Source organism: Aspergillus pseudotamarii (genome assembly GCF_009193445.1).
Source record: "Aspergillus pseudotamarii strain CBS 117625 unplaced genomic scaffold BDV38scaffold_5, whole genome shotgun sequence".
Classification (NCBI taxonomy): domain Eukaryota; kingdom Fungi; phylum Ascomycota; class Eurotiomycetes; order Eurotiales; family Aspergillaceae; genus Aspergillus; species Aspergillus pseudotamarii.
Genome location: NW_022475019.1, coordinates 247824 through 272887, shown reverse-complemented (window position 1 = coordinate 272887; position 25064 = coordinate 247824). Strand labels below are relative to the sequence as shown.

The 25064-nt window shown below is 45.8% G+C and overlaps 7 protein-coding genes across 7 annotated transcripts; 3 read left to right on the top strand and 4 right to left on the bottom strand.

Annotated features, from left to right (window-relative positions):
- Nucleotides 1-15: 15 nt before the first annotated feature.
- Nucleotides 16-1972, bottom strand: BDV38DRAFT_235959 (uncharacterized protein). Its single transcript, XM_032053399.1, has 2 exons — nucleotides 340-1972; nucleotides 16-288 (listed from the first exon to the last, which is right to left on the bottom strand). The coding sequence occupies exon 1, from the start codon at nucleotides 1509-1511 to the stop codon at nucleotides 630-632; it is 882 nt and encodes a 293-aa protein (XP_031918213.1). The 5' UTR covers nucleotides 1512-1972; the 3' UTR covers nucleotides 16-288; nucleotides 340-629.
- Nucleotides 1973-2067: 95 nt separating this feature from the next.
- BDV38DRAFT_235955 (uncharacterized protein) lies at nucleotides 2068-5184 on the top strand (the record flags this gene model as incomplete). The annotated part of the gene is made up of 8 exons (XM_032053398.1): nucleotides 2068-3534; nucleotides 3664-3855; nucleotides 3906-4084; nucleotides 4134-4245; nucleotides 4296-4356; nucleotides 4420-4703; nucleotides 4768-4868; nucleotides 4937-5184. The coding sequence occupies exons 1-8, from the start codon at nucleotides 2668-2670 to the stop codon at nucleotides 5181-5183; spliced, it is 2043 nt and encodes a 680-aa protein (XP_031918212.1). The 5' UTR covers nucleotides 2068-2667.
- A 568-nt stretch (nucleotides 5185-5752) lies between these two features.
- BDV38DRAFT_278323 (uncharacterized protein) lies at nucleotides 5753-6262 on the top strand (the record flags this gene model as incomplete). Its single annotated transcript, XM_032058691.1, has 2 exons — nucleotides 5753-6004; nucleotides 6071-6262. The coding sequence occupies 2 exons, from the start codon at nucleotides 5753-5755 to the stop codon at nucleotides 6260-6262; spliced, it is 444 nt and encodes a 147-aa protein (XP_031918211.1).
- Nucleotides 6263-6409: 147 nt separating this feature from the next.
- atrF (ABC drug exporter AtrF) lies at nucleotides 6410-12024 on the bottom strand. Its single transcript, XM_032053397.1, has 4 exons — nucleotides 9037-12024; nucleotides 7647-8982; nucleotides 7216-7599; nucleotides 6410-7158 (listed from the first exon to the last, which is right to left on the bottom strand). Exons 1-4 carry the CDS (start codon nucleotides 11382-11384, stop codon nucleotides 6616-6618), a joined length of 4611 nt encoding a protein of 1536 aa, XP_031918210.1. The 5' UTR covers nucleotides 11385-12024; the 3' UTR covers nucleotides 6410-6615.
- A 4010-nt stretch (nucleotides 12025-16034) lies between these two features.
- Nucleotides 16035-17362, bottom strand: BDV38DRAFT_235953 (putative esterase). Its single transcript, XM_032053396.1, has 2 exons — nucleotides 17217-17362; nucleotides 16035-17157 (listed from the first exon to the last, which is right to left on the bottom strand). Exons 1-2 carry the CDS (start codon nucleotides 17274-17276, stop codon nucleotides 16168-16170), a joined length of 1050 nt encoding a protein of 349 aa, XP_031918209.1. The 5' UTR covers nucleotides 17277-17362; the 3' UTR covers nucleotides 16035-16167.
- Nucleotides 17363-19778: 2416 nt separating this feature from the next.
- Nucleotides 19779-20142, top strand: BDV38DRAFT_278320 (uncharacterized protein; the record flags this gene model as incomplete). The annotated part of the gene is made up of 3 exons (XM_032058690.1): nucleotides 19779-19809; nucleotides 19867-19913; nucleotides 19978-20142. 3 exons carry the CDS (start codon nucleotides 19779-19781, stop codon nucleotides 20140-20142), a joined length of 243 nt encoding a protein of 80 aa, XP_031918208.1.
- A 1448-nt stretch (nucleotides 20143-21590) lies between these two features.
- BDV38DRAFT_235952 (uncharacterized protein) lies at nucleotides 21591-21945 on the bottom strand. Its single transcript, XM_032053395.1, has one exon. It carries the CDS (start codon nucleotides 21888-21890, stop codon nucleotides 21678-21680), a length of 213 nt encoding a protein of 70 aa, XP_031918207.1. The 5' UTR covers nucleotides 21891-21945; the 3' UTR covers nucleotides 21591-21677.
- Nucleotides 21946-25064: the final 3119 nt, after the last annotated feature.

The window sequence follows — 25064 nt, the reverse complement described above, 5'->3', positions numbered from 1 at the left end:
CCCCAAACTTGTTTACAACCTCATGTATCAGGACGTATTTCCTCTCAATGGATTCTGAGTAGACAGTCTTACTTTCACTGCATTTTCTGTATCGCTCAAAGCAAGCCCCTAACCATGGCCGAACCTTTAAATCTCAGTGAACTCCAGGAGCCGCTAAACCTTCCCTTTCCTGCCACTACCAAGCAAGTTGCTGGACTGGTCAATGGTATCCAGACAGATGTCATGTGCATGAGCTTCAATGACAGGATTTTGGTAACAATTTCACAAAAGGGCCGACTTGGCCATTGGGTTTGTAGTCCACAAAAAATTCATCTTAGATAGCCAACTAATGTATGACAGTTACATGTACCATTGGAAAACAAAAATCCTGGAACTGAGGGCGCTCACACCTTCCCAGACTCGGATGATAATCTTCTTCCGATCAGCAGTCTCACTGCGACTTCACTCCTGGGAGGCCGCATTTCTGGACATGACACAGTTGGTCAGCTATATGCTCGTCAGATTGCTAGTGCAATTGTGACAAAAACACCGACTGAAAGGCGGCTTCTGGTCGTTGGACTTGGACTTGAGACCGCTGATGCTGATCGGGATGTTTTCTTCGCAATCATAGACCTTGTGCTTCAATGCATCTAAGGTTGGAGAAAAGAGAAAAAGAGACACTCACAAAGCCAAATCGAGAACCCTGGTCCCTGTATCTTCGTTTTAATCCGCTCAATCTTCAGGGGTGGGTCCCTTAGAGCGTGGATAAGATGGCACAGGCTGTTTCTTTCCTCCTCGGTAAAACCGCGAAATTTTAGCCTTCCAAGAAATCTGAACGCTCCGCTAAATAAGGCGTTGACCAAGTCTTTCTCATTGAAACCGGGCAAGTTCCAGTTCTCTGTTACAACAACGGTCAACGAAAAGATACGCAAGGGCTCGGCGGCTTTCAATGCTGTAATGAATTCTGAAAACGCCCAACGACGATGCAAAGCCACTCTAGGGTTCTCTGCCCCTATCAAAAATACGACGGATCCTAGTGGTCTGCTCCAATTAAGATGTTCGTTGCGACAGGGGTATTCAAGGTTGACCTCAAACTCCTTAGAGCGACAACACGGCAACGGCTTTGGATGACGTCTGAGAAGGTCTGCGGAGTAAGAACCATACGCTCGGAGAAAGAGCTTGCGGTAACTAAGCGAATGGTACAGGGCAATCGAAGCTTCATGGTAAATGAGGTGCGACGTCCTGAGAATCTGTAAATTCCCGATCCCTGTGTGTTCGAGTCTCCCGATCTCGAGGGCAGTTCCGTTATGCAAAAACAAAGCGGCATAGATTCTGGACCTTACGTCGATTGGAAGGCGATAAAGGTAACACCTACGATAGCGGCAGCCGAAAAGTAGTTCTCTTCTGACCATCTTGCACGCCTCTGGAACAACAGTGTCATGATAGTTTGGCTGTCCATCGTACGGTACAAGTCGAGTAATATTGTCCTCAGCGACTCTCCTATAAAAGCGAACGATGGTCCTACAATCCATGTTCGTGTTAGCGGGAAGCTTCGTTGAACAGTGTGCGTTGATGGATGAGACAACCTACCCTGGGTTACTTGGTTCGAGACGATTGAAGGTCGGCTTGCTCGTCGGTCCCTGCAGACTGGTGTCTTGCTTATGGACTGAATCCCCCGTTTCTTGGGGGGCTGAGTTCATATTTTCACCTGATAGGGGTACGGGAAATGGCTTGACTCAAAGTTAAGGGGGGTCGGCTTCCTAAGGAGCCATCAAGGGGCATATCAATTATTTGTTGTGCTTGGTGTGAATAAAAATGTTTTAAAGTAGAGAAGGTAGCGAGGGACAAGAGAGTTCAACTATTCTCCAAATCGCGTGCTGTATTTTACATTCATTCACTGCAATGAGTAGCCAGCCAACTCTTCCAGCCAACAGAAGAAGGAAAAGAAAGAACCATGGCACAAACCAGGACTGTATTTTCACAGTAAATGCCTTGCAATACTCGAACAATAATCTCATTACCATGCCTTGTATCCATTCAAAGCCTGTATACATATCATGTTGCGAACAATGAAGCTTGTATACGGGCTTTGCTCTTTGATACGGTCTCTCTACATAGTACACTTAGGCAGGATAGGCAGCAACTGCCCCGCTTTCGGGGGAACTTCAAGCCAAATAATGTATATCATGATCCCATATCCCCGACTACTCCCAGGCTGTCGATGATAAAATATGTACTCATATCCTCGCAGTCACGTGTTGCCGGGGGATTGGATGGATATCATTGGCCAAGTTCCTCCTCTCTTCAATGAATGTTTCTTGTTGTCTTCTGCTTTGCTTGCCTTTTCTTTCTTTCATTGCCCTCCACTTCTTTCGAACGCGTTTTTATATTTTCTTTCAGCATTACGCTTATCTTGAAGTCCTTGGTTTCTATTTGGTTGAGGATTTAACCATCTGGACAACCAGAGACTCCCGTGACGTCTTACCGTAAACACAACGCTTTTGTGTTCCGTATCACGACAAATCCTCCATCTATCTATGTTCTTTGTCAAAGCATGAGTCTCTACTAACCATAAAATCACCCCTTTCGAGTTGCCATTCCCTTTCTCTCTCACCCTCTCCCTATCTCTCCCAGATTCAACTCTACTTTGCTGTCGGGCGCCTCACTTGAAGTATTCAATGATCTAAGATGAATTCCGACGATTTAGATGACCCTGATCTGAAGGCAGCAATTGCTGCCTCTCTAAGGGATTCCAGTAATCATGAAGAGAACAGTCACAGCGGGAATCAACATGAAGTTGTTGACTTGACTGTAGATTCTGATGATGACGTGGTACCCATATTTCCCAAATCAAACTCCGTCATTGGGTCCGAGACTGATGGGGATGAAACCGACTCGGGTGAGGAAGATAGCGGTGACGAAGATGAAGACCTTAAGAAGGCGATCGAATTATCTATGCAAGGCGCCATAGAAAATGAGAATGGCACATCGAGACCTCACTTGTCATCTGCTGACAACAATGACAGCAAGGCTTCTAGCGCCCCTTTGTCCAGCAGAGCTGAAGCTCCAGCAAGCATACAGGCCCCGATACAAACAGCCGGCATATTGGGTTTGGATCGAAGGCAGATGGAGAAAGAGCGCCTGGCGCGACTGAACAAGAGGAAAGCCGAAGAATCCGTATCCGATGACCAACGGGATGCAAAGCACGCGAGAACTGAAACGCCTCTAATATCTTCCGGTCCTGCTATATCAGCGGCTGGTACATCGTCTGGATCAGATTCCTCACGTACAATGCCAGCAGAACATGCTCAGCAAATACAAATCCCATCCCCGACTCCGTCGGTTCAGTTTCCTAACGGAGTCGTTAAGAAAACATGGGTCTTTGGTTGCCTCCGTCAGGGTGATGATATCAAGATCGAGGAGGTCTTTCAGAAATCCGACTTACAACTTGCTGTCCTCAGCTCGTTTATGTGGGAAATGGAATGGCTTTTCTCGAAATTGAATACAGCAAAAACCCGATTCTACTTGGTGATGCAAGCCAAGGATGAATCTACAGTAAGTTTCCTTCAGCGTTATTCATATAGTTGTTGTCTGGCTGGACCATGAACCATACCCTGGTCCTTATTTTCTTACCTTGGTGTTCAGTCTTTTGGAACGTGAAGTTAACCACCTTTGTGGTTCTAGAAACTTCAGTACAAGTCCGAAACAGCTGCTATGAGCAACCTTAGATTATGCTTTCCACCAATGGATGGCCAAGTGAATTGCATGCATTCAAAGCTGATGATACTCTTCCACTCGGGATATGTTCGGATTGTGGTCCCCACTGCCAACTTGACTCCATATGACTGGGGTGAAATAGGTGGATTCATGGAAAATGTACTGCATGATCTGGCATTCCTATCCGCTACCGGCTAACCATAATCTAGAGTGTTTTTATTATTGATCTACCAAAAAGGACCGATAAAGACTCCGACTTTTCACGAACAGCCTTTTACGACGAGTTGACTTACTTTTTAAAGGCTAGCACTCTGCACGAGAATACCATCGATAAACTCACCGATTATGACTTCAGTAAAACCGCGCATATTGCATTTGTCCACACTATGTAAGCTTCTCTACACTGACAACATGGTCTGATCTCTGATTCCATTTAGTGGTGGCTCGCATATGGGAGATTCGTGGCGGCGTACAGGGTACTGCGGCTTAGGACGTGCAGTGGACTCCCTTGGCTTGCGAACATCCAAACCTCTCAACATCGATTTTATTGTGAGTCCACAATTATACCAGTTCATAGAGCACTTCCTGATATACAATAGACGTCATCCGTTGGCTCCTTGACGGACGAGTTCTTGAGGTCTATATATCTCGCATGCCAGGGTAAGCAATAGCTGAGTGCGATGCCCCATCCTAACGCTAGTCGCAGGATAACTTTGTGTCTAGGCGACGATGGATCGACAGAATATGTTCTTCGCACCGCAAGATCCTTCCCTGCCCGGAGCCGCCGCAATCCTGCACAGCTTATTGACAAGTCTATGGCCGAAGAGTGGAAGGATAGATTCAGAGTCTACTTCCCCTCAGAGACAACAGTCAATGACACAAAAGGTGGTCCACAATCCGCAGGTACAATTTGCTTCCAATCAAGGTGGTATACGGGCCCGAAATTCCCTCGTCAGGTTCTGCGCGACTGTGTAAGTCAGAGGCCAGGACTACTGATGCACAATAAAGTAAGTCACTGTGTTTTTTGAGGGAAGCGGAAGAACAGACCGAGCTTATGCTAGGATGCTCTAGATCCTCTACGTAAGACTAGATGACCCAGCGACGCTACCTGATAACTCCCAATGCCGAGCCTGGGCTTATGTGGGAAGTGCGAATCTTTCAGAGAGTGCTTGGTGAGTGGTCTTATATCATGCTCACCCTCTGGTTGTGCCTTGCAATTCGGGAAACTTATAATGAATAGGGGCCGTCTCGTTCAGGAGCGGGCAACAAAGGAACCGAAACTCAACTGTCGAAACTGGGAGTGCGGTGTGCTCATGACAGTCATCAGTAGAGAGGATGCCGTGTCGGGGCAGAACAAATCCCCGAGCGATGAGTCTGGGACTATGTTAGATGCTTTCAAAGGCGTTGTGCCCGTGCCGCTTCGTCTTCCAGCACCTCAGTATGGGCCAAACCGCAGGCCTTGGTTCAATTCAGAAAGTGGAATGTGATCCAGATGGGATTTCTGTTATAAGTTCACTCAGCCGTTGATCATGGATCTAGATAGAGTCCCATTGAATATCTAATTTAATACGTACTTAGAGATATGTGATTGGCAAGGTGGTTCTTGAACAAAGAGATAATCCGTAGAATAGTCGGGGCAATGTGTTCCCCGTCCTTTAACATGAGATAGTAAAGCTTCCCATTCTGGCAACAAAGAGGCAGACTGCACACGCCCGGTGGGATTCTTTGATATCCTCTAATCCCCACTCTAGAACCATGCCTTACCAAGCCTCTCAAACAAAACCGACCATGCAGCAATTGAAAAGAACCGCGATAGTCTAAAATAAGACGGCACAAATATCTAGGGTTGCCCCATGTAACCTCCGAAAACAACACGATGCCACGAACTAGCATATTGAAGGGATAATGAGGTTTCATCATGACGCTAGTGGTCATTTGACTTATAACCCACATGTGTAGATACTTCAGGCCATGCGATATCCGTCAAAGATCCCTTCGTCCATCTTTTTCTTTTCTCTTTATTTTCCCTGCTGCTTGTAGTTTTGTATGGCCCAAAATGAGGTCTGGTATTGTTTCTTCGCTGATTTTTGCCCTTCTCTGCACCAGCACTGCGGGCGCTGTTCCACCCGGTACTGCTAATCCTAATTATAGTGGTACTAGCGGTGTTAATACCGGTAGTACTGTTGGCAATACTGGTGGTACCGGCGGTATTGGAATTTCTGCTGGTGGCCCTGATATTCGTCTTACTGGGGGTACCAGTCGCAACATGCAGGGCAAAACACGTCAGCAGGAAAGATACGTCGAAGGCGTACGTTCCAAATCAAGTTTTGTCCACAAAAAGTAAAAAGTATCACTAATAATACATATCTTGAAGCAATGCACGATGCGCGGTATGCATGGCACATGCCAGGTAACGGATGCCAATGGAAATGACTGGGTTGCTCCTTGTCATTCGAGAAACCCGGTAGGACGACGAAACCCTAACATCATTTTGCAAGTGCCTTTTGTTTTTGCGTTTCGTTGGAGGGAGCCATACGTACTGATCTTGGATAGTGTGCTACGATAGGGCAGCGTCTGTGCAATATTGATACTTTGCGGCTTATGGCGGTATGTTCGTGAGGGGAGAGATAAATTCTGTATCATCTTGTTTGATATCGATACGGTGTTCCTACTTTTCAGCGCGGGAAGGTTGGTATATATATGCATGAATTATATTAACGCTGTCTATGAACAAAATGCTCTTTTCTATCTATGTCTCCTCGGGATATCACTCATATTCCATTCAACATTAAATCTCTTTCTCCTTTACTTATTTATCATCTCCCCCTGTCGTATTGCTTGTTTCTGCTTTCCGCCTGTTTGGAATTGATCGATGGAAAGTTGAACACATCAACCAAAAACTAGACCACCAACCACCGTCTAGTTCTGTTCCTTTTCAGACTTTTTGCAGAAGACCTTTTTCACACCATCAATGATCACACCGAGTCCACCGAAGAGGTATCCGATTCCGAAGGACCATCCCCTAACGCGGACAGTGTAGATGAAGAAATAAACCAACGCCCAGTTGATAATCACAAAGGCCAGGAAGATACCAAAGCACCGCCACTTATCGCCATCGTGGACGTTGAGCGTGTGCATGTATTCTGTGCCGTTAGCGTAGGGGCAATATTGGCAGTCGTCCGTGGCGTCCGGGTTGACCAGGTATCCCACTCCAGCAATCTTGGAAACGAAGTCTCCTGCGTACTGTTGGCAAGTGGAGCCTGGGGGAGGGTTGAAGTGGGTAGCTTCCTTCGAGGCACATTCGATGTGGACAGAGGGGAAAACGCTTGAGATCACGCCTCGAAGCCACCAGGTTACTGGGTTGACGTAGTACATCCAGTATTTCCAGAAGACCGGGTAGTCTTGGTATGGACGGACGATACCGTTGAACAGATTGACCATGACAAAGAAGAAGGGAAGGACCTGGGAAGGAGTGTCAGTATGGTGAATCGGATTGGGTATACTAAAATAAAGACTTACGTTGGAAATCACTGTGAACGATGGGGCGAAAGCACAAATCCATTGACCCCAGCTGGCCTGGAAGAGGAAGAAAAGCATCGACATGAGAAAGACGTATCCAGCGCTGCTCGAGTCCGTCGGGAAGCCGACTGGGTAGTACCAGAGCAGCCAATAGATCAGGGCAGAAACGATTGCCATCGGAATCTCACAAACAACGTTTGCCGTGCAGAAGGCGAACCATCCGTAGATACGACTAGGATATTCACGAGCTTCCCAAAGGGCACGGTTGATATAGAACTTGGGGACGATACTATTCAAGACAATGGGAGGGATGAGAATGATCAGGAAGATGGAGAACATGCGATTTTGCATGCTACTGATGGAGTTATCGAGCATCCAGAACGTCTGTCCTAGTCAGCAATGCCCAAATTCAAAGACCGGAGGCTACTTACGAATCCGTTGAAAATACCAATAATGACACTGACGAAGAGCTTTCCGTAATAGTACGATGGATCTCTCCAGTACTGTCTGAACAGCCTCTCAGTGAGTAAAACAGTCTGTGTCCATGTGGGAGCAGCAAACTCGTATTCGACACCCTTCTCGGTAATTGGGATCTTGCTGCGTTCTTCCCTGATCTGTTGAATTTCGTCCAAAATGCGGCGGCTCTGTTCAGAATTGCGCCACTCCTCGTTCCAATCAATAGATCTACCATCCTTCTTAGTCGCCTTCGCTGCTGTTTCGAGAATGAATTCTGCGACATTCTTGGATGGTGGGCAAACGGCGCCGCGGTCAGCGAAGTACTTAATCACATCGCGACCTTCAGGACCAATAGGGCCGAAATAGAATGTGTTTCCGCCGGGGTTAAGAGCTAAGACCATGTCGAACTGCTGGATCAGCATGGATGACGGCTGGTGAATTGTACACACAATGGCCTGTCCCGCTTGAGATAGCTTCTTCAGGAATCTCACGATTGAGAAGGCTGCCTGACTGTCCAGACCACTGGTGGGCTCATCCAGGAATAGGAGGAGACTCGGTTTCGCAGCTAACTCGACACCGATGGTTACTCTCTTCTTCTGTTCGACGTTAAGAGAACCAATGATAGCATCCTGGATATCCTCCAACTCCAACAGGTCGATAATCTGATTCACATAATCAAGCTTGTCTTGACGTGGGGTGTCCCTGTCCTGACGAAGAATTGCCGAGAACTCAAGGGCCTCCCGAATAGTCGCGGTATTGTCATGAAGATCCATTTGTTCACAGAAACCAGTGCCTCTTTGGAAATCGGTACCGAGAGGATGACCGTCAACAAGCATGTCGCCAGTGACCACACCCATCTTCTGACGCTGAGCTAAGGTGTTGAGCAGAGTGGTTTTGCCTGCTCCAGAAGCACCCATTAAAGCGATCATAAGACCGGGCTTCGCATAACCGTTAACACCGTTAAGAAGTTTCCGTGTCCCATTTCCGTATGGCACCGTGTATTCTACATTCGACCAGGTGAAAACCCGCTCGCTAGCAGAAAGGCGCTGCATGGCTTCGCCGTTGCTAGAAGACTTCGCTTCACCACGTGACAATGCCGCGTTATCACCTGTATCTTGTACTTGCTCCTCATCATTACCTTTGCCGTTTTGCGCTCTGAGTTTCGTGGAACGCTTGGACTTCTTGAAGACTAATGCGCCGCCACCGCCTCCCACAAATGAGAGAACTTCAGCAGCTATGACAGTGACAAGGAGGTAGAGAACCGTGAAAGCGATGACCACGCCAAAATTGCGCCACAAATGGTGCCGGGTGCTATGTTGTGTGAGTGTGTTGATAGTTGAATAGTAACGAATAAGGGGTACTTACAATTGGAAAGTTTCTTCAAGATACCGACTTCCTGCAACGTTTGCCTTACCAAGCTCGGACCCCGTGAGAGCACAACCTTGGTACCTTGGATCCACACCTGGGCCTTGAGGCACGAGCTGCGAAGGAGCACACGACATAACTCTGTTCGAAAATTCGTTCGTAAGGACCGCTTCATAACTGTACGAAAGCGGGTTCACGTAGAACAACCAACCGAACCAAATCGAGCCATCAATGAGTCCTTGCTTGGGAATGACATAACCAACGAACAGAATTAACACGTTCAGAGCAATACCAGCGAACCTAACGGCATCGTCAATAGTCGGAGATAGTGCTGCGAACATGCGATACAGGGACGTGATACAGAACGTCGTCGTGTACACAAACAAGAAGTAAATAAAGAACTTGGATGCATCCACATCGAGTCCCGTCATGAAATATACGATGATGGTGAACGGCACAACCATGCAGAAGATTGCCGGGAAATCGACCACAACTCGGGCGATTGCCACGGCAGACGGACGGTAGAAGGCATAATCCTTATGGCGTGCGACGATACCACGCCCGGAAACCGCAGGCATCAGTTCCGTTAGCTGAAGCCAACCGAGGAACAAGATCGAAAAGAACAGGGCACCACCACGCGAGAAAGCTCCGCTAGTATCCAATGATTCACCATAGAACAAAGAAGAGACGATAAGACCGTTTGAGACAATAATGAAGTATTTGGTATACAGGGAGGTCTTGTCTCCCCACAGGAGCCAAAATTCTCGCTGCACACAAGCCGCGACTTGTCTGAAAATAGAGACCGTGTAAGGCGACTTTTTCGAAACCGTCTTACTTTTTGACTGAGCCACAGTTTTCTGGAAGCGGCGAGTGTCCTCCTGGTTAGTGTCCTGTAGCAATTTCTCGTACGCACAAACTTCATTCCAGATCTGCTTGTATGCTTCACTCTGTTTGAAGATCGCCTCGAGCTCTTCAGCAGTCTTTGGCGTCGATGCTTCGCGACCTGGCTGGAACTGGCGGGCATTCGGGTCACACAGGGAAGTGAGAAAATCAGCAGTTGTGGATTGTTCAGGGCAATAAAACCCGAGATCCACAAAGTACTGCTTTGCTTCGTTGGCAGGGCCTTGATAGAGCATACGTCCCGCATCGATCACCAGAACCTTGTCCATTAGCTCATAAATACTCTCACCAGCTTGATACAGAGTAACCAGAGTAGTCCGCTTGCTGACGTCCGTCATGATACGGAGCGACTTGGCATAGTCAAGAGCAGTGCTGGCATCCAGTCCTCTGGTGGAGTTATCCCAGCAGACGACGGAAGACTTAGTCGCGAGCGTTTCAGCGATACTGACACGCTTTCTCTCTCCACCAGAAACACCACGGACATACTCATTACCCACAAGAGTATTCTTTGTATGGGTGATGCCGAACATTTTTAACAGCGCGTCGATAATGATGGGTATACTAGCTTTGTCATGCTTCTTTGTCTTGTTAATCAAAGAGAACTTCAGCGTCTGCCAGACCGTGAGGTTCGGGAAATGCTGATCATCTTCCTGGTTGTAGTTCACCTCGCCGCGGAAATGCTTATGCTGCTCTTCCGCTGAGAGGCCACCGTAACTGACCTCACCCTCAACCCCTGCGAAGGCTTCTCGGTCATTGGCAATCGTCTTCAAGAAGGTGGAACAGCCTGCTCCAGGCCTACCAAGCACTAGCATCATTTCGCCTTCCCTAACTGCTCCACTGAAGTCGTGGAGCAAGTTTCTTACAGGAGGACGCTTACCGAAGTGGAGAGCAGGTACGAAGCGGCACACGATCTTATACAGGTCGGGACCAAAAGTTCCAATGACAGCATCAGGAAGGGTCCGGACGAAGGAGGCACCTGTCTCGACGCCTTTCACCGTGACATTCTTGAAGGCAACGCCCACCTTCTTCGCCGGCTCTCCTGCTGTCGTTCGTCGTTCCAGATGGCCACCCATCAAAAACTCGCTTAGATCGAACCCACCCTGGTACTCATCCGTAGACGAAGCCTGTTCATCCTCGAGCGCCTTCTCCTCATCGCGACCCTCGACCCGTGAGCGCCGCCGAGCGTCTTTGGCTGAACGAGTCCGGTGGAGACTGAGCTTTGTGACTTCCCTTCGCATCTCTTCAAATTCCTCCATCGCACCCCGACGGGAAACAGGGTCACCCTGGTTGCGTTCTCCCCATCTCGCGTCCACATCAGCCGAGGCATCGGTTTCACTGGTCGAGGTCGAGTTCAAAGAATTCAGCGTATGCTCCGAAGCCACCGGGTGGTTGTAGGGGTTCGCAGTCGTATTGAACGATGCCTCAGGCTGACGATGTTCGTCAGCCATTTCGGGAACGGCCTCGTCTCGTGTACTTTCGTATGTGCGGTATCAGATTCGAAGCCAGCAATGGATGCCCGGTTGAGTGTTAATTGTAGTAATAGAATTAGAGATCCGTTAGGACCGGTCTGGTGACTTCTTCAGCCGATTATAGAAAAATATATATATAAATGGGAGAGGTCAGATGATTCAAAGTGATTTCAAATGAGGGGTATCTGCGGTGGTTGTTTAGTGGGTATAGATATGTATATATATACAGGAATCAATAGAGAAGGACAAAAATTAGGTAGAGAATTGAGAAGAAAGGCGATCGCTCTCCTGTACGCGCTTTCCAAGAGGGGAGAGGGTCCAAAATGATATACCAACAAGGGCACCCAAGCGCAACAGAAGAAGCTGTTGACAGGGAAATCGAAGCGGGTGATGGAATTGCATCATGAGTTATATAAACGGCTAGCTGCATTACTAACTCCGGGAACCAAACAACGGGAAAATTCATTGGATTTGTCAGATCTGGCAGTTGAATAAGGCCAGTGGATACTCATCTGTAGGGTCCAATCTCAAGAAACGGAGAAGACGGATTAAACCAGTCAATCGGAGGACAGAATGAGGGCAGAATATCCGTCGAAGAGAGCCGAACGGTGGAGCACCACAGGAAGAAGCGAGAAAAAAAAAAAAAAAAAAAGGAAAAAGTGTATTAAGGAGAGCTCGCCTGAAGGAGCTCGGGTGGGCCACCGAAACCACGCTCGGAGTGGATCTGAGTGGATATTGAGTCAACTTGAGTCAACCTGAGTCGAGCGGAAAATACATTCCTCTGCGGATACAAGAGTCGGTTAAGTCCGGGTCTTGACTTATTGTTGATGATGTTTCCCACCCCACCACCCCCCATCACGATCATCAGTTGCAGTTGAATGGAGGATTCGGACGGAGAGGAGGTGTGTATATCTGTCGAAAAAAAAAAAAAAAAAAAAAGAAGACCGCTCGTGGGAGGCTGACATGTTGCGGTTTCTCAATCTGGATTAGTGTGGCGGAGATAAGCGCCCGGTGGTAGAAAGGATTTTGCGTCTTTGCTTACAGAAGGACTCGTGCCTGATGGGGACTAGACCATCATCCATTACCTTCTCCCACATCGTGATTGGCCCAGGGCTTGACCAGCTGCCTATCATGGAACGGGAATGACTGGGGGTTACCCTAAATTTTCCTACGATGGTGGATACCGTGTTCCTTTACTTAAAATGCCCGGAATTAGATAATGAGGTAGACCCGTCGTAATTCAGTTATTATAACCAACGGGATATCTTAGGGGCGCCATAAATCCGTTGTGGGTTTAGCAGTAACTCCGTGCAAAACAGAAAAGAGCTTGGGTCTTCCCTGCGTGCTTACATATTGAAATTCAATTCGAGCATTGTACTCCGTACATAGTACAGACTTTGAATTAATATAGTCTACTATTGTCATGGGTCTCTCTCTCTCTCTCTCTCTCTCTCTCTATTCAGGAAGTTGGAACCTTGATGACGCGCATCTCAAAACTTGCGCTTGCAATATCTCTCTTGAGAAGAAAAAGAGTTGGATGAGAAGATCAGGAAAAAAGAACAAGTCTAAGAAAAAGAGCCTGGTCGCCCCTATGCTTACACTCGCTTGAAAATTCTTCGGATGAACCAAGATATCAAGTCGCTGAACGTTGTCGGCACTGGCCGTTCAACAATGCATCCAGGCTTTTTTTTTTACTTAGGTTTACTCGGATCTCTTCCCGGGTTAAGGGTTGGTCGGCACCCCACCGAAGAGAAAAGAACCTTAGGTTGACTCAGTTGGCTACACCGCACGGACCTTTGCCGGCCTCGAACGAGTCAGCCGTTCGGCAATTGCCTTCTCGGAATCCCGGCCTATCAACTGGTGATGCTGCTGCTGCTGCTGCTGCAGCAGCAGCAATAATCGTCCCTCTCATTAGTCCAAGTTGATCGCTTATACCGCTTTTCAGATGTTTATCTTAAGTTTGCTGTCTCCAGCTGTCTAAGTTTGCCCTCAAGCCACCAATCTGATAGATCATCATCGAGGCTTGCTTATTATATCTTGGCATTCTCCATAGCGGATCATGGCGTCCAATGGCTTACGGTCCAGGATTTCATAACCTCGAGGCTTTGTTGATTTCTCAGCAATCTGCATCTTATCTTTAGGATTGATTATACATAAGTATCTACTGGAATATTCGACTGACGATATCGATTAGAAATGCGGTTCTTGGCTTCACTGTCCTTGAGAAATTAGGTCGAAACCGGGATCTAGTCTAGTCTACATCAGTATTAGTTCATGTGTCCTGCTTACTCCGTTGAGATCACATGTCAGAAGATGCAACTAACCCCAAGGTTCCACTGTAGCCTGCAGTATAAATAGTACGTATCCCTGTTACTACTAGTAGTAGTTATATTAGGTATATTAGTCAGACCCCCGCCGCTTAGGCCGCAATTGAACAGAGGTAGTTATTACGGATGAGTTTCAATCGCATGGACGTACAGATACGATTCGCGTCACCTTTCCAAAAAGCGCCGTTCTTACGTGGCACTGTTTTATGCAACCCCGAGGCACTTGGAACTATACACCGAGTACAAATGATGACACTCCAATGGAAATACTGGTAGTTTCTGGCCTACCACGTTCTAATCGCAGTGTCATCACCCGCTATCAATTACCACTTTCTTGAGTCGTTGGGGGAGGTTTATCAATATCCCCTTGACATAATATTCACCCGCGTACGGGATGTGATGCAGCATCCATGCCGCCCATACCTTCACGATCACACCGCATATTTGTAAGGAATCGATTACAGCTCAGATTCCCATAGGCCAATGTATCCGGATATCCGTTGGTGCTTGTCTTAATGCAAATATTCCCATTAACGACGATTCCCGGCCATCAACAGGGAATGCTCGACAATAGGACTAATGCAACTCTATCGCCTAGGCTAAGCGTAATCGGTCACTACCGAAAATGCCCAGCCTTTTGTTTATTTACGTAATGAGTGCAATCCAATCTATACTCAGTGGATATTAGAAATCGCGGTTTCTATCGATCAATGTTAATGGATGCTTATTTTGATCAGTCGTAATCAGTAGAAGATAGAGTAAGTTGTAGGATCATGTTCTTAGGGTGTCCAACTGTCGGAGATGAGAGACTAGACTTGGAACATGTAGATAACACTATACAGACCCCATTATGACACAGCAGGCGAATCGTCTAGCATTCGTGACCTGTTCTCACCTCAATCCCTATACATTTCCCGGAACCGACTGTTGGATCAGCCAAGGTCAGTTGCAAGCTTCGAAACTTGATTCCTCAGAATGCCAACTTGATACCTGCATGAAACACTACCTACTATACTAGTACTATGTAGAGGTAGGCAGCGGCATTGATGCCCAATTACTGTCACAAGGAGGCGAATTATGGGCCTTTGCGGGCATAATGGTTTGGTTTTGGAGCATTTGAGATATACATGCATAAGTGTGATAGCGCAGATTCGGAAAACTAAAAATCTGATACATTCACTTCATTTACCAAACCTCGTTGCTTCCTAAAGGTCGGCGATGTCAATCTGACAGAGCTCGCTAGGCTCGGAAGAGACGGTTATTTATATTTAACATATATTACTTAATCATGGAATGAGAACCACGGTCATAATATAGACTTAAGGAAAAGCGAATAGCAAAGGAGCAGATATCTATCAGGCAAATCGCGTCTGCCAACACTATGTAGAAGAAAAAGATAAAAATAATAAATACTCAAGGATACAAATAAAAACAGAAGATACTAAGACAATAATATTTAAGCTACCAGAAAGATGATAGCAGCATAAAAAGTAGAAGCCAGCTTCTAAACAGTAGATCTTACAATGCCTTTACACGTTGGTATCTAGTGTTGGCGGATCGCAGCCTAGATTAATAGTAGTGCTCTTCTGGACATGTAGGATACTAGAAACTGATCAGGATCATAGAATTAGAAAGGTTGATAGCTACTATTATACATATCACTGTGAGTTCCTTGAGAGCATCATGGATAACGCTGTACTCGATTACTTATGATAGTCTATCTGTAAACACTACATGTGAGCCTCGTTTCATGTTACTGTTGACGATAATTATCCAATGAAAGGCTTTGTATGTTTCCCAGTTATGGATCCTAGTAAACCTTTTTTATAAGTAAGTCGTAGTATAATAAGATGAAGACTTGAGGTACAGAGCTCTTATCAGCAGATGTTACCAACTGTTTGGGTCTAACTTTGACTAAATTTACAAGAGGAGTGATGAGCTTTGTTCAATGCAAACCCGATCCTTTAGCCACTACCACACCAAGAATAACTATATTCAGGAAGGTTATATTATATATTACCCGATGTGAACTGAGTTTTATGCCGAAAATACTGGCGCTTTTCTATTTAAAGCGATACGTTCATGTTGATCAGAAAGGCATGGTTAGCGCATGCTTGTATTTTTTATATGCAAAGTTGAAGCTCTGGTAGTTAAGTTAACCCAAACCGTGCCTTAGACCGTTCAGCCATCTTGCTGATAGAATATTCTTAACCTTTGCGTAGAAGGACATACTAAGAGACACGTAGTCGTAGGTCAATGGGTACAAATCTAGTATATTCATGGCATTGACTGGACTAATTGCTTTTTTTTTTTTCATCAAATGATACATATATACAGCATCACGCCGCCCATGCTACAAACCTAGTACATGACCCTGTGTCGAATTATACCCAGACAGTATATTCACGTTTCTATACTAGGAGCAGTTCAGGGCTCTAAATTTGCTCCGCCAATTCGTCCAAATATCCGATGACCCTCTCAGCCAGAATGCGTCTTGGCTCCGCTTGATCGGGGTCACTTAGCGCATGTGAAGCATTGGGGATAATCATACTCTTCGGGTGCCAGGACTGTCCCGCTGCGGTGGACCAGCGTTTCAACAAAGCCTCCTTGTTCACCCACGGTGGCACAGACTGATCTCTGCCCGAGTACAACACCATAAGCTTAGATTTTAGAAGCCCACGGGGCACAATGACACCAAATGTCTGTTGAAGCTGTTCATCACTCAGATCCGAACTAAACAGGTCGTCCTCATCAGGCTTTTGTGGGCTATCAGGGCTAGCCAGGCTAAGGAACCGGCGACTGCTCACAGCTGTAGATGATGGGTATCCGATTCTGGCGGTCACTGAAAGCGGGACGATAGTTTCAACTGTATCGTCATCTTCGTAGGTATTCTTCTTCGCACCTGCAACCGCTTTACGGTAAAGCTCTTGCATTACTTCTGGGCTATCTCTTTCCGTCCCATCATTCAAGACGCTGAGAATACTTTCCCTGTCCGAGACAGGTGCCTGCATAATCGCACCATCGACAGGCGTCCTCGTCAATGGTTCAATTTCCCTATCCAGAACTGGATGTCTAGGCCTTGGGTTCGGACAGCTAAGGTAATGCATCACATCTTGACTCCCCGTCGAATGGCCCATGATGACTACCTTTCCGGCCCCAAAGAGCTGTTTCTTATAGTCACGCACGTACTGAACACACTGCGCAATCTCATCGACGTCTTTCCCCAGACGACCTACACCCCACCCATTGTAAGAAGAAGACAAGACCAGCGAGAAAACGGACCATTCGCTGTGTTGCAGCGCCGCGACCAAGTCCGTCATATAATCAACGGTCCAAAGTCCATCTGATAAACCCCCGATGAAAATGAGACTGTGCGGCTTCCTTTGATTTCCCCTTGTGAACTCGAAGGCAACTAGCCTCTCAGCCTAGGTGGGATACTGGTATTAGCCATAAATAAGGAACCCAGCCACGGACAATGACATACATATTGATGCAAAATCCCCGGCTGGCCCTTGGCCAACGCATTTGGTAACTTCAGCTGCATGACCACACTCTCTCGCAGATACCGCTATGCAGCTCAGAGAATCCAACTTAGGTTGGGTATCAAGTTCCTTAATAACTAAACACTAGAAATGGTAAGATCAGATAAGACAATGAACCACAGATGCAAAGATAATAAAAATCAGATAAGATGGAAGTTGGGATTAAATAACGCCAAGACGGGAAAAATATCCGGACAACTCCAACATCAGTGACTAAGCCTCAATAACAACCAACTCTACTCTTATTTTCACAACTGGAAATGCTGATTGTTCCCTTTACCTTCTTTTTTTTCCTTTTTTTCTTTTTCAGACTTGTTTGCCGAGTTTCGTATGCTCCGTGCTCTCTAGATGTCTTATTATAGTATCCATGCTTATCCGATGACACTGGTTTCTCTTGATATGCTTAGGGGTATAACTTATAAGTATGGGCTATATGTGTGTAATACCGTATGTACTGTATGTACAGTATATATGACAGCAGATAAATGACATTGTCATTTACCTAGTAGGTACTCTACTGTACATTGATGCCGAATTCCCGATAGAATCCCCTTTGCTATTAAAATGATTTCAGCTCTTTAAGCTTGCACTGGAACGCTTTTAGGGCAGTGGAGAATCAGCGGCCTTTCCCTGATAATGGCACGTTTTAGTGCATGTACCGTTATCCGAGGGACTAATCTTACCCCTGTGATTTCAAATCGATGATTTTCTTTTGGTCATTTTCAATGTTCTTGGGCCTTAGCTAATGGTATTCCTCTGATTTGGATGTAAATTATATTCTCCCAGAGCAGAGAAAAGCAAGCTATGTCCTGAATGTATGGATTCATGTTGGAGTTTGATTGATCAGATTTATGATCGCACGATCATGTCTGTTCGCAGCCTTCTCTGACAATTTCAACCTCTCTAACGCGCTTTTACGTGACGCGATTCCAGGGTGAAGCGGCACCGGTCCTTCTTTTCTTTATCTCGTTGAGTTACAGGGAGCCAACGACTGCGGACCTATCAAATATCTAGTAGGCTATTAATGACTACATCGCAATGCCATAGGCGAGGACCACATTGTTCGCGTGTTCAGTCTTACTCTTGTGAATGATTTCAAGGTTAGAAGCCCTCCATTGTCCATCCCAGTTGCATTCTTGGTAGACCATTCTCCGTGCTATCTAAGCTCCCAGTCTTTATCGGTGCCGCGAGAGTTACGGCTATGTTTGATCTTGGTAGGTCCCTGCAGCAGGATGAGGTGATCCTATAGCTGACGCTAGTACACGTCGATAGTTATGGAGCGTATGACTGTGACATCTCATCTCGGAATCGAGGTGGTATCTCTAAACTCTCCTCAGGAAAGATCAATCCACAAGAGAGGACTCGACGGTCAGGTCTACGAGGTCAGAATACGCGCTAGCACCGGTTTTGACATCAAAGGAGACTGGACATCGGCTCTATCCGTAAAGCACATCCCCAAACTACCGGGGCTCCCCAAGATGTGGTCGTCAAAGCTACTACAACAACCTGTTTCGACAAGTTATAGGAGCCTCCTACTAGCGCCTATACTGATTCTATCATAGATCACAACGTGCTTTATTGGGACAAATTGGAAGACTGCACCTTAATAGCGGGAGGGGCGTTTACCAGAACTTCAGAACACATTAATATTTCTCAGAAATTGCGTGGGCTAGAACTACAAGAATGGCATGTGCTCTAGAGATGACTGCAGTAAATACAACGAGACTGTATATCTTTGTCCAGGATACCGTTGTTCGGTCCTTTTAGAATTATCCTGTGCACACACTTCTTCAAGTGTAGTAATTATGCCAGAAGTGCATATAATTATCATACCCTAGCTGCAGCAGTTGCAGTGGCAATGGCCGTCAATACTTCGACCCTGAATATTGTATTGGAGGGAGAGATACAAGTCCACAACCACAACGAAACCAACCACATGCGCAACGAGCATAACCGCAACTGATTCACGCAATAGGATTTTTCGTCACAAGCCACTTCAAACACTTCACGCGCGACATGTTTCACGACCGAATATTCAGCCGTCCTACACTGCGAAATCAAGTATCGACAACCGCCACAGAAACGACCACAAATGTCTGTTCGACTATCGTAAGTGCCAGACCAACTGAGAAATGGGGTTCCAATGGCCTCATTCCAACGCTCAGATCCGGCAATAAATAGAAAGCCATCGGTAAGGGACCGGCAACAAGAGCAACCCAACTATCACCACTACTTCGAAGCCCCCTCGCACAACAATCATTATCATTTCCCACTATCAGTGGCCCAGGTTTGCTTCTATACTACTGCTTCAAAGACTATAACAATAGCTCGTGCACATCTTCTGAGTTAGAAAAATATAATTCGGTAGCAGTCTCCCCGGGTGGTTCTAGAAACTCTCTAAGCCCCAAAAGCCCGCCATAGATTTACGTTATTCCGGCCCCTACATAACAAACATCATCACTTCCGTCCAATCAATAGACAATTAGTCGGACTATAGTCCTAAGATGGGCATCAAGCTTGTCAAGGATGATGCACGTACCATCATACCATCATTACTTATACGCGACTAAACTAACACAAATTAGTGTATAGACACCTTAGCGGTTCAGCGTTATATGCAAGGGTGGTATCACCGAGAAGTACGGTGGTAGCTTCATCGTGCTTTCAAAATCTAGCTGTGTGCAATAGCTGATTTATAACCAGAAAGCAGACAACAAATGCACCCCAGATAGTCCGGTCTGTGGTGCAAGTGGCACGCGTAGGAAAAATCAAAAGATTTTCGATGCGAGGGTGAAGTTGGTCCCACCACGTGAGGTGGATATTCCTTCAACATACAGTTCACTTCATTCCTGGTCCAAAGAAATCTGACAATTTTGGAGCTCGGCTGCAGGGAGTTGAGTGGATTGTAGTGTGAGATATATATAGTATCGGATGAATCGTCTGAGTGTAAAGACTATCTATATTTGCGATTTGGCCTGGGGGATGCTATCATGCTCAGAAGGAAAGGAAATTGAGAATATAACGCCCGTACCATTCACAGTCCCCAGACCTAGTTTTCTATATGCACGTCTTTTACCAACTTCAGGTATATTCCCGGTAAATGTAAGGAGATCAGTACAGCAGGGGTGCAGGAAAGCATCAAAGCCCACCCAGTAGAAGAACATACCAAGCGTAAAGCTTGCGTAGTAGAGCAAACCATACTGCAATACCCTAGTCTATGTCAATTTATGCGCAGCTATAATGAGATAACTAAACTCACCAGCTAATAATACGGACTACACCGATTGAGAAAGGGCAGGATATAGCTCTCATAGTCTTCATGAAGGTTCTAAATAGAATGATTACTTCCAGCTGAGAACAGATGACATGATTCCTCTTCTTTGTCAAAGCCTCTCCTTCACAAAACCATATCTAGAATTGATTTTAGAGAATATTCAAGGTTCTTTTCAGCCTGTTAATGAACTATATATATACACTAAGCATGGCTATGTCTCTGTAGGAACCCGATGTAAGGACTACAGTATTCCAAGGTTTTGAACTGTCTGTTACTAATAGGCAATAACACCATTCTCAATAATGAAGGAATCGATATGGACAAACGGTATTCAGTATGTACGAGCAGCTACGAAACAATTGGAGGTACGGTTACAGAGGGAACTGGTATGTAAATGCCCATCAGCTTGGATGCAATGGTATCCATCTCCAGCTTCAGACTAGCAGCATGGATACTTGTGGTCAAATTGATGGCTATTGTAGAGTTTTACAAGATGTGTCTTGTCCTATAATGATACTGTTGTCTGTTACTGATTACGACAATGTGGTTTGGCAGATGCTACGTGTGCTATTGGTATAGCAGAGTATGAATGTGTATACATATATATGTATGTATTTACATGTCTCGGAGAGATTCTAAGCATCTGTTTTAGAGGATGTAGATAGACATATACTCAAATCATACCGTGTACTTTCCAATGCTAGGAGAATGTAGATGATAGATCAATAAATAAGTATGGTGAGAACATGGTGAACGGAGAAAAGAAAGCCCACAGATTGTATCAGACTCACTTCCTGGGTTCTACGGGAGTAGGTTAATGAATAGCTGACCTATTAAGGGAAGACTACGTGTCTAATGCAATACCATTTGTCAATAAGGATATAAGAGCTTGTGTTGAGACATTCGATTCGGTTAAGCTACATAGATTGCATGCATTGTTTTATTGGTTCAAAACCTGTTATCCAGCCCACGGATGATTACAATAACCCCTATTGTCGCTCGGCTGGGAGAAAATGAGGTTCTCCCGTAAACCATCCCTGCAACGACACCCGGGAACATGGGGTTGTTCGGCTTGGGAGAGTCGGCCAAATCCACGTAGTTAGAAGCAGTTCAGTCTCACCTGACCTGGTTATTCCAAACAAGTGGACAGTACCTCGATGCAAGATGATCCAAGGACGGGATACACATAGGGATAATGCAGCATGCATCTCTTCTCGGCATTACATAAAACGCACAGAGACCGACTTCCCAGGTCAGTGCTGCAAGTACACGTAGGCCCCGGCATGCCCAAGGCAGATGGGAAATGTTGATCCCAACACAGACACACACACACACGAGCCATTAGACTTCATCAAATTGCCATGTGAGTGACATGGGCATCGGGCATACTGGCAGATGTGGAATGTAACATCAACGTAATCCCCAGTATGTGGGCAAAACCAGAACGCCACCAATTGAATAGACGCGAAGTCCAATTGTGTAGCCTTGCTTTCCTCGCACAGGGAACGATATCAGTGCGCGTGACAGGAGATCGTATTTGTTGGGTATACACACAGGACGGAAGATATCCTTCAGCCCGGTTGGGGGTGGGAAAGGGATACCGAGAGTGATATCATCGACTCTGATCGTCAGGTATTGAATTGATGATCTATGACACGACGATCCAAATCTGAAGAATGCTGTCGGGTCCGAGCGAGATTGACTTCGTTCAAGGCGTTTAAAAGCGGTCTGTTCTTGTTCCCCCCTTGCATTAATTGTTGTTCCCCCCAAACTGGAGAAGGAGTTAGTGAGTCGGTTTTTTTAGTCCACACCGAGTCTCCAGTCTTCATATTCCATTTCTAGCTAGACAACTTGATCGGTTCATAGATGGTATTCATAGAGACCATGATAGCTGTGATCCTTGCCAAGCACCGTAGATTTGTCTGAGAATTCCTTTTTTTTTTTCTTTTTTTTTTTTAAAAAAAAAGTTGCCTTCTATTTAAAGATACGATAAAACATAATTGAATAAAACGTTGGATCAATTTCGTACTCGCGTTTCAAAAATCTTGAAAGTTGGTAAATTTCCCACGGCTCTTCCTTGATATGCCCAACTCAGAGGAAATCGATTGTATTGAATGAAGCCAGGGGTTGAAACGACTTAAGGCAGGAATGATCAAGCGACAACCTCCGAGTCAGCCTCTCTCTCAATGGCCCACTTAGCCGCGTTACATTTCCTTGTAACTCAGCAGTTATGCAGATCCGCCTCGTAGCGCGACCATAACGATTTAGTGGCAAGTCATTGTCAGCACCAGCCCCCAATTCTTTCGTCATGTCCGAACCCAACGACAAGTATTCTAGAGTAGGTCATACTCGTCAGGAAACTAGTGAGGTTCTAGTAGACGTATCTGGCTGGTATGCTATTACCTAGTAGTAGTCCAGACTATGCCTTGCTCTGGATAGCTTCGCGCCTCTTTACCTGTTTCCAACCACATCGGATGAGGTGTGGTTGCCTTCATTTGCGACTACTTTTACTCTCCTGCCTGTTAGGGCAGGACACCGAGGAGTTCAACGCTTTTAATGCCGCCTGGTTCGAGATGTTTGACAAGGCTAGTGGTTTGGTATGACTCCGTTTCTTCTCTTTCGGATGGAACTAGTGAACCAGCCATCATGAAGAGCACCGAGAGACCGATGGCTGGTATGAGGTTCGAGATAAGAGTTCATTTTCCTGCGTCGAAGGGCCATCGAAGAAATTTCCGAAAAAAGCAACTTCAGGACACGCGCAGATGCCAGAGCCACGTTTTTATGATCATCTGAAACTTGATCCCTGTCAGGATGTGGGGGATAAAAATCCGGTCTTGGTTTTGGAAATAAATTTATTTATTTTGATTTGGATTCTCTCTACATGCGGACATGGTATATTTCTTACACCATCCGTGGAGGCTGTTGCTCAGATAAAGTTTGACAAGGCGTTGGAAATTCTATTATTAAGGGGGTTGAAAGTAGGAACAGAACAAGAAAGGGGAGATGGTGGCGTGGTGGGGATGAGAGAAATTAGTACAAAAAAAAAAAAAAAAGAAGAAGGAGAATAAGGGGGGGGGGAAGAGCTGTCAACAAGAAAGCTCAGATAGCAAGGGAAATTAAAAAAACGAGAGAAAAAGAAATTCTGAAGTAAACTACTCAAGCGACAAGCAAGGGGTTGCTTACTAGACTGGACAGAGGAAGGATCTAGAAGCCAGTTCTTACGTCTGTACCCTCCTAGTGTTACCGATAGAGTCGACGCTTGATAAGGAGAGTGATCTGGTATTCTTTTATTTATATATATAGATATATATATATATATATATATTTTCTTGTTGAATTGATATTCTCTAGAGGAAGAGAAAGGCATCGTTGCAAATCCCGTTCGAGCTTGAATTCGATCGAAGGGATCAGCATAGCATATGGAGAGCAGGGATGGTCATACAATCAATCATCGTTGAGAATCTAATGATGATCAACGATCAAACTCGCCAACCCACTAGTTCGATTATCCAGATTGGTCCTGGTGCATGTACGAAGTTAGCGGTCAATAGTAGTTGAATCGTGTCGAGCCACATGGTTATCAGCAAGATGATGATATATCGCATTGGGTACCCAATCGGTGCATAAGAATGGATCAAGGACAAAGAAAACCCGAACTGGGTCGATCAGTCAATTGGATGTTTGTGTGTCCGGTCGGAATGTATATATTTTGCGGAGTGTAGCATAGACCGAATCTCGTCGGATCTCGGAGGGAGCTTACTGGAATAATACAAATAATCGAACTAAGTTAATAGGAATCATACTAATACATGGCTATTGTTGAGTGATCTACAGCAGAAGAAGAATCACACCTTGCATGACACTGGTGATAAACCTATAGCAAGTCCGGTTCAACTCGGACAATGGCTGATAATCGTCGTACAGAGCGGTTCTTTCCCTTCACATGATGCAGGAGGCAGTCGTACAGATGATGGTGATGAATTTCTTCTCTCCTGTCAATCGGTTGACGCCGTGAAACCCTTCGCGATGTTAGTTACCTGTATGTACGTTTAGCGTGGTTTCCTTCCCACAAGGCTAGAACCACGGCATAACAGCCGGTGAAATCAAATCAGACAGGTCAGGTCGGGATTGAAAGATCCATGACGACGAGTCCATAAGCTTCGGAACTGACAGCATGCAACTAAACAACCGATATCTTCGATGTGTGGGGGATTGACTGCAATAGCTCTTCAGTTGCCTTGCGTCCTGATGTTTCCCTTTCTTCCATCTCATTGATGGAAAGTTCTTCTTCTTGTTCTCCGAGGAAGCCCGTGTCCTTATTTCTCTTCCTCTCCCATCTATCCACTGTACCTGTACGATGACTCTATCAGAGAGCTGTCGAGAGGACTGCCGAAGATAGGCGACCAAGACTTGGTACATGTTCGACACTAACGATGGAGATCTCCATCTTAGGCCAAAACATCACCAGTCGATAATTGCTGAGCCATTGGATCCTCTGACTAGCCTCAGATGGAAA

Excerpts from the sequence above, each read along its gene's own strand:
- BDV38DRAFT_235959 (XM_032053399.1), bottom strand. The coding sequence starts at position 1,511 with ATGGATTGTAGGACCATCGTTCGCTTTTATAGGAGAGTCGCTGAGGAC.
- BDV38DRAFT_235952 (XM_032053395.1), bottom strand. The coding sequence starts at position 21,890 with ATGGCTCGTGTGTGTGTGTGTCTGTGTTGGGATCAACATTTCCCATCT.
- BDV38DRAFT_235953 (XM_032053396.1), bottom strand. The coding sequence starts at position 17,276 with ATGCAGCTGAAGTTACCAAATGCGTTGGCCAAGGGCCAGCCGGGGATT. Across the intron at positions 17,158-17,216 it reads CGGGGATTTTGCATCAATAT|GCTGAGAGGCTAGTTGCCTT; the intron begins GTATGTCATTGT and ends TATCCCACCTAG.
- atrF (XM_032053397.1), bottom strand. The coding sequence starts at position 11,384 with ATGGCTGACGAACATCGTCAGCCTGAGGCATCGTTCAATACGACTGCG. Across the intron at positions 8,983-9,036 it reads CTTGAAGAAACTTTCCAATT|CACCCGGCACCATTTGTGGC; the intron begins GTAAGTACCCCT and ends CACACAACATAG. Across the intron at positions 7,159-7,215 it reads CGTTCACAGTGATTTCCAAC|GTCCTTCCCTTCTTCTTTGT; the intron begins GTAAGTCTTTAT and ends ACTCCTTCCCAG.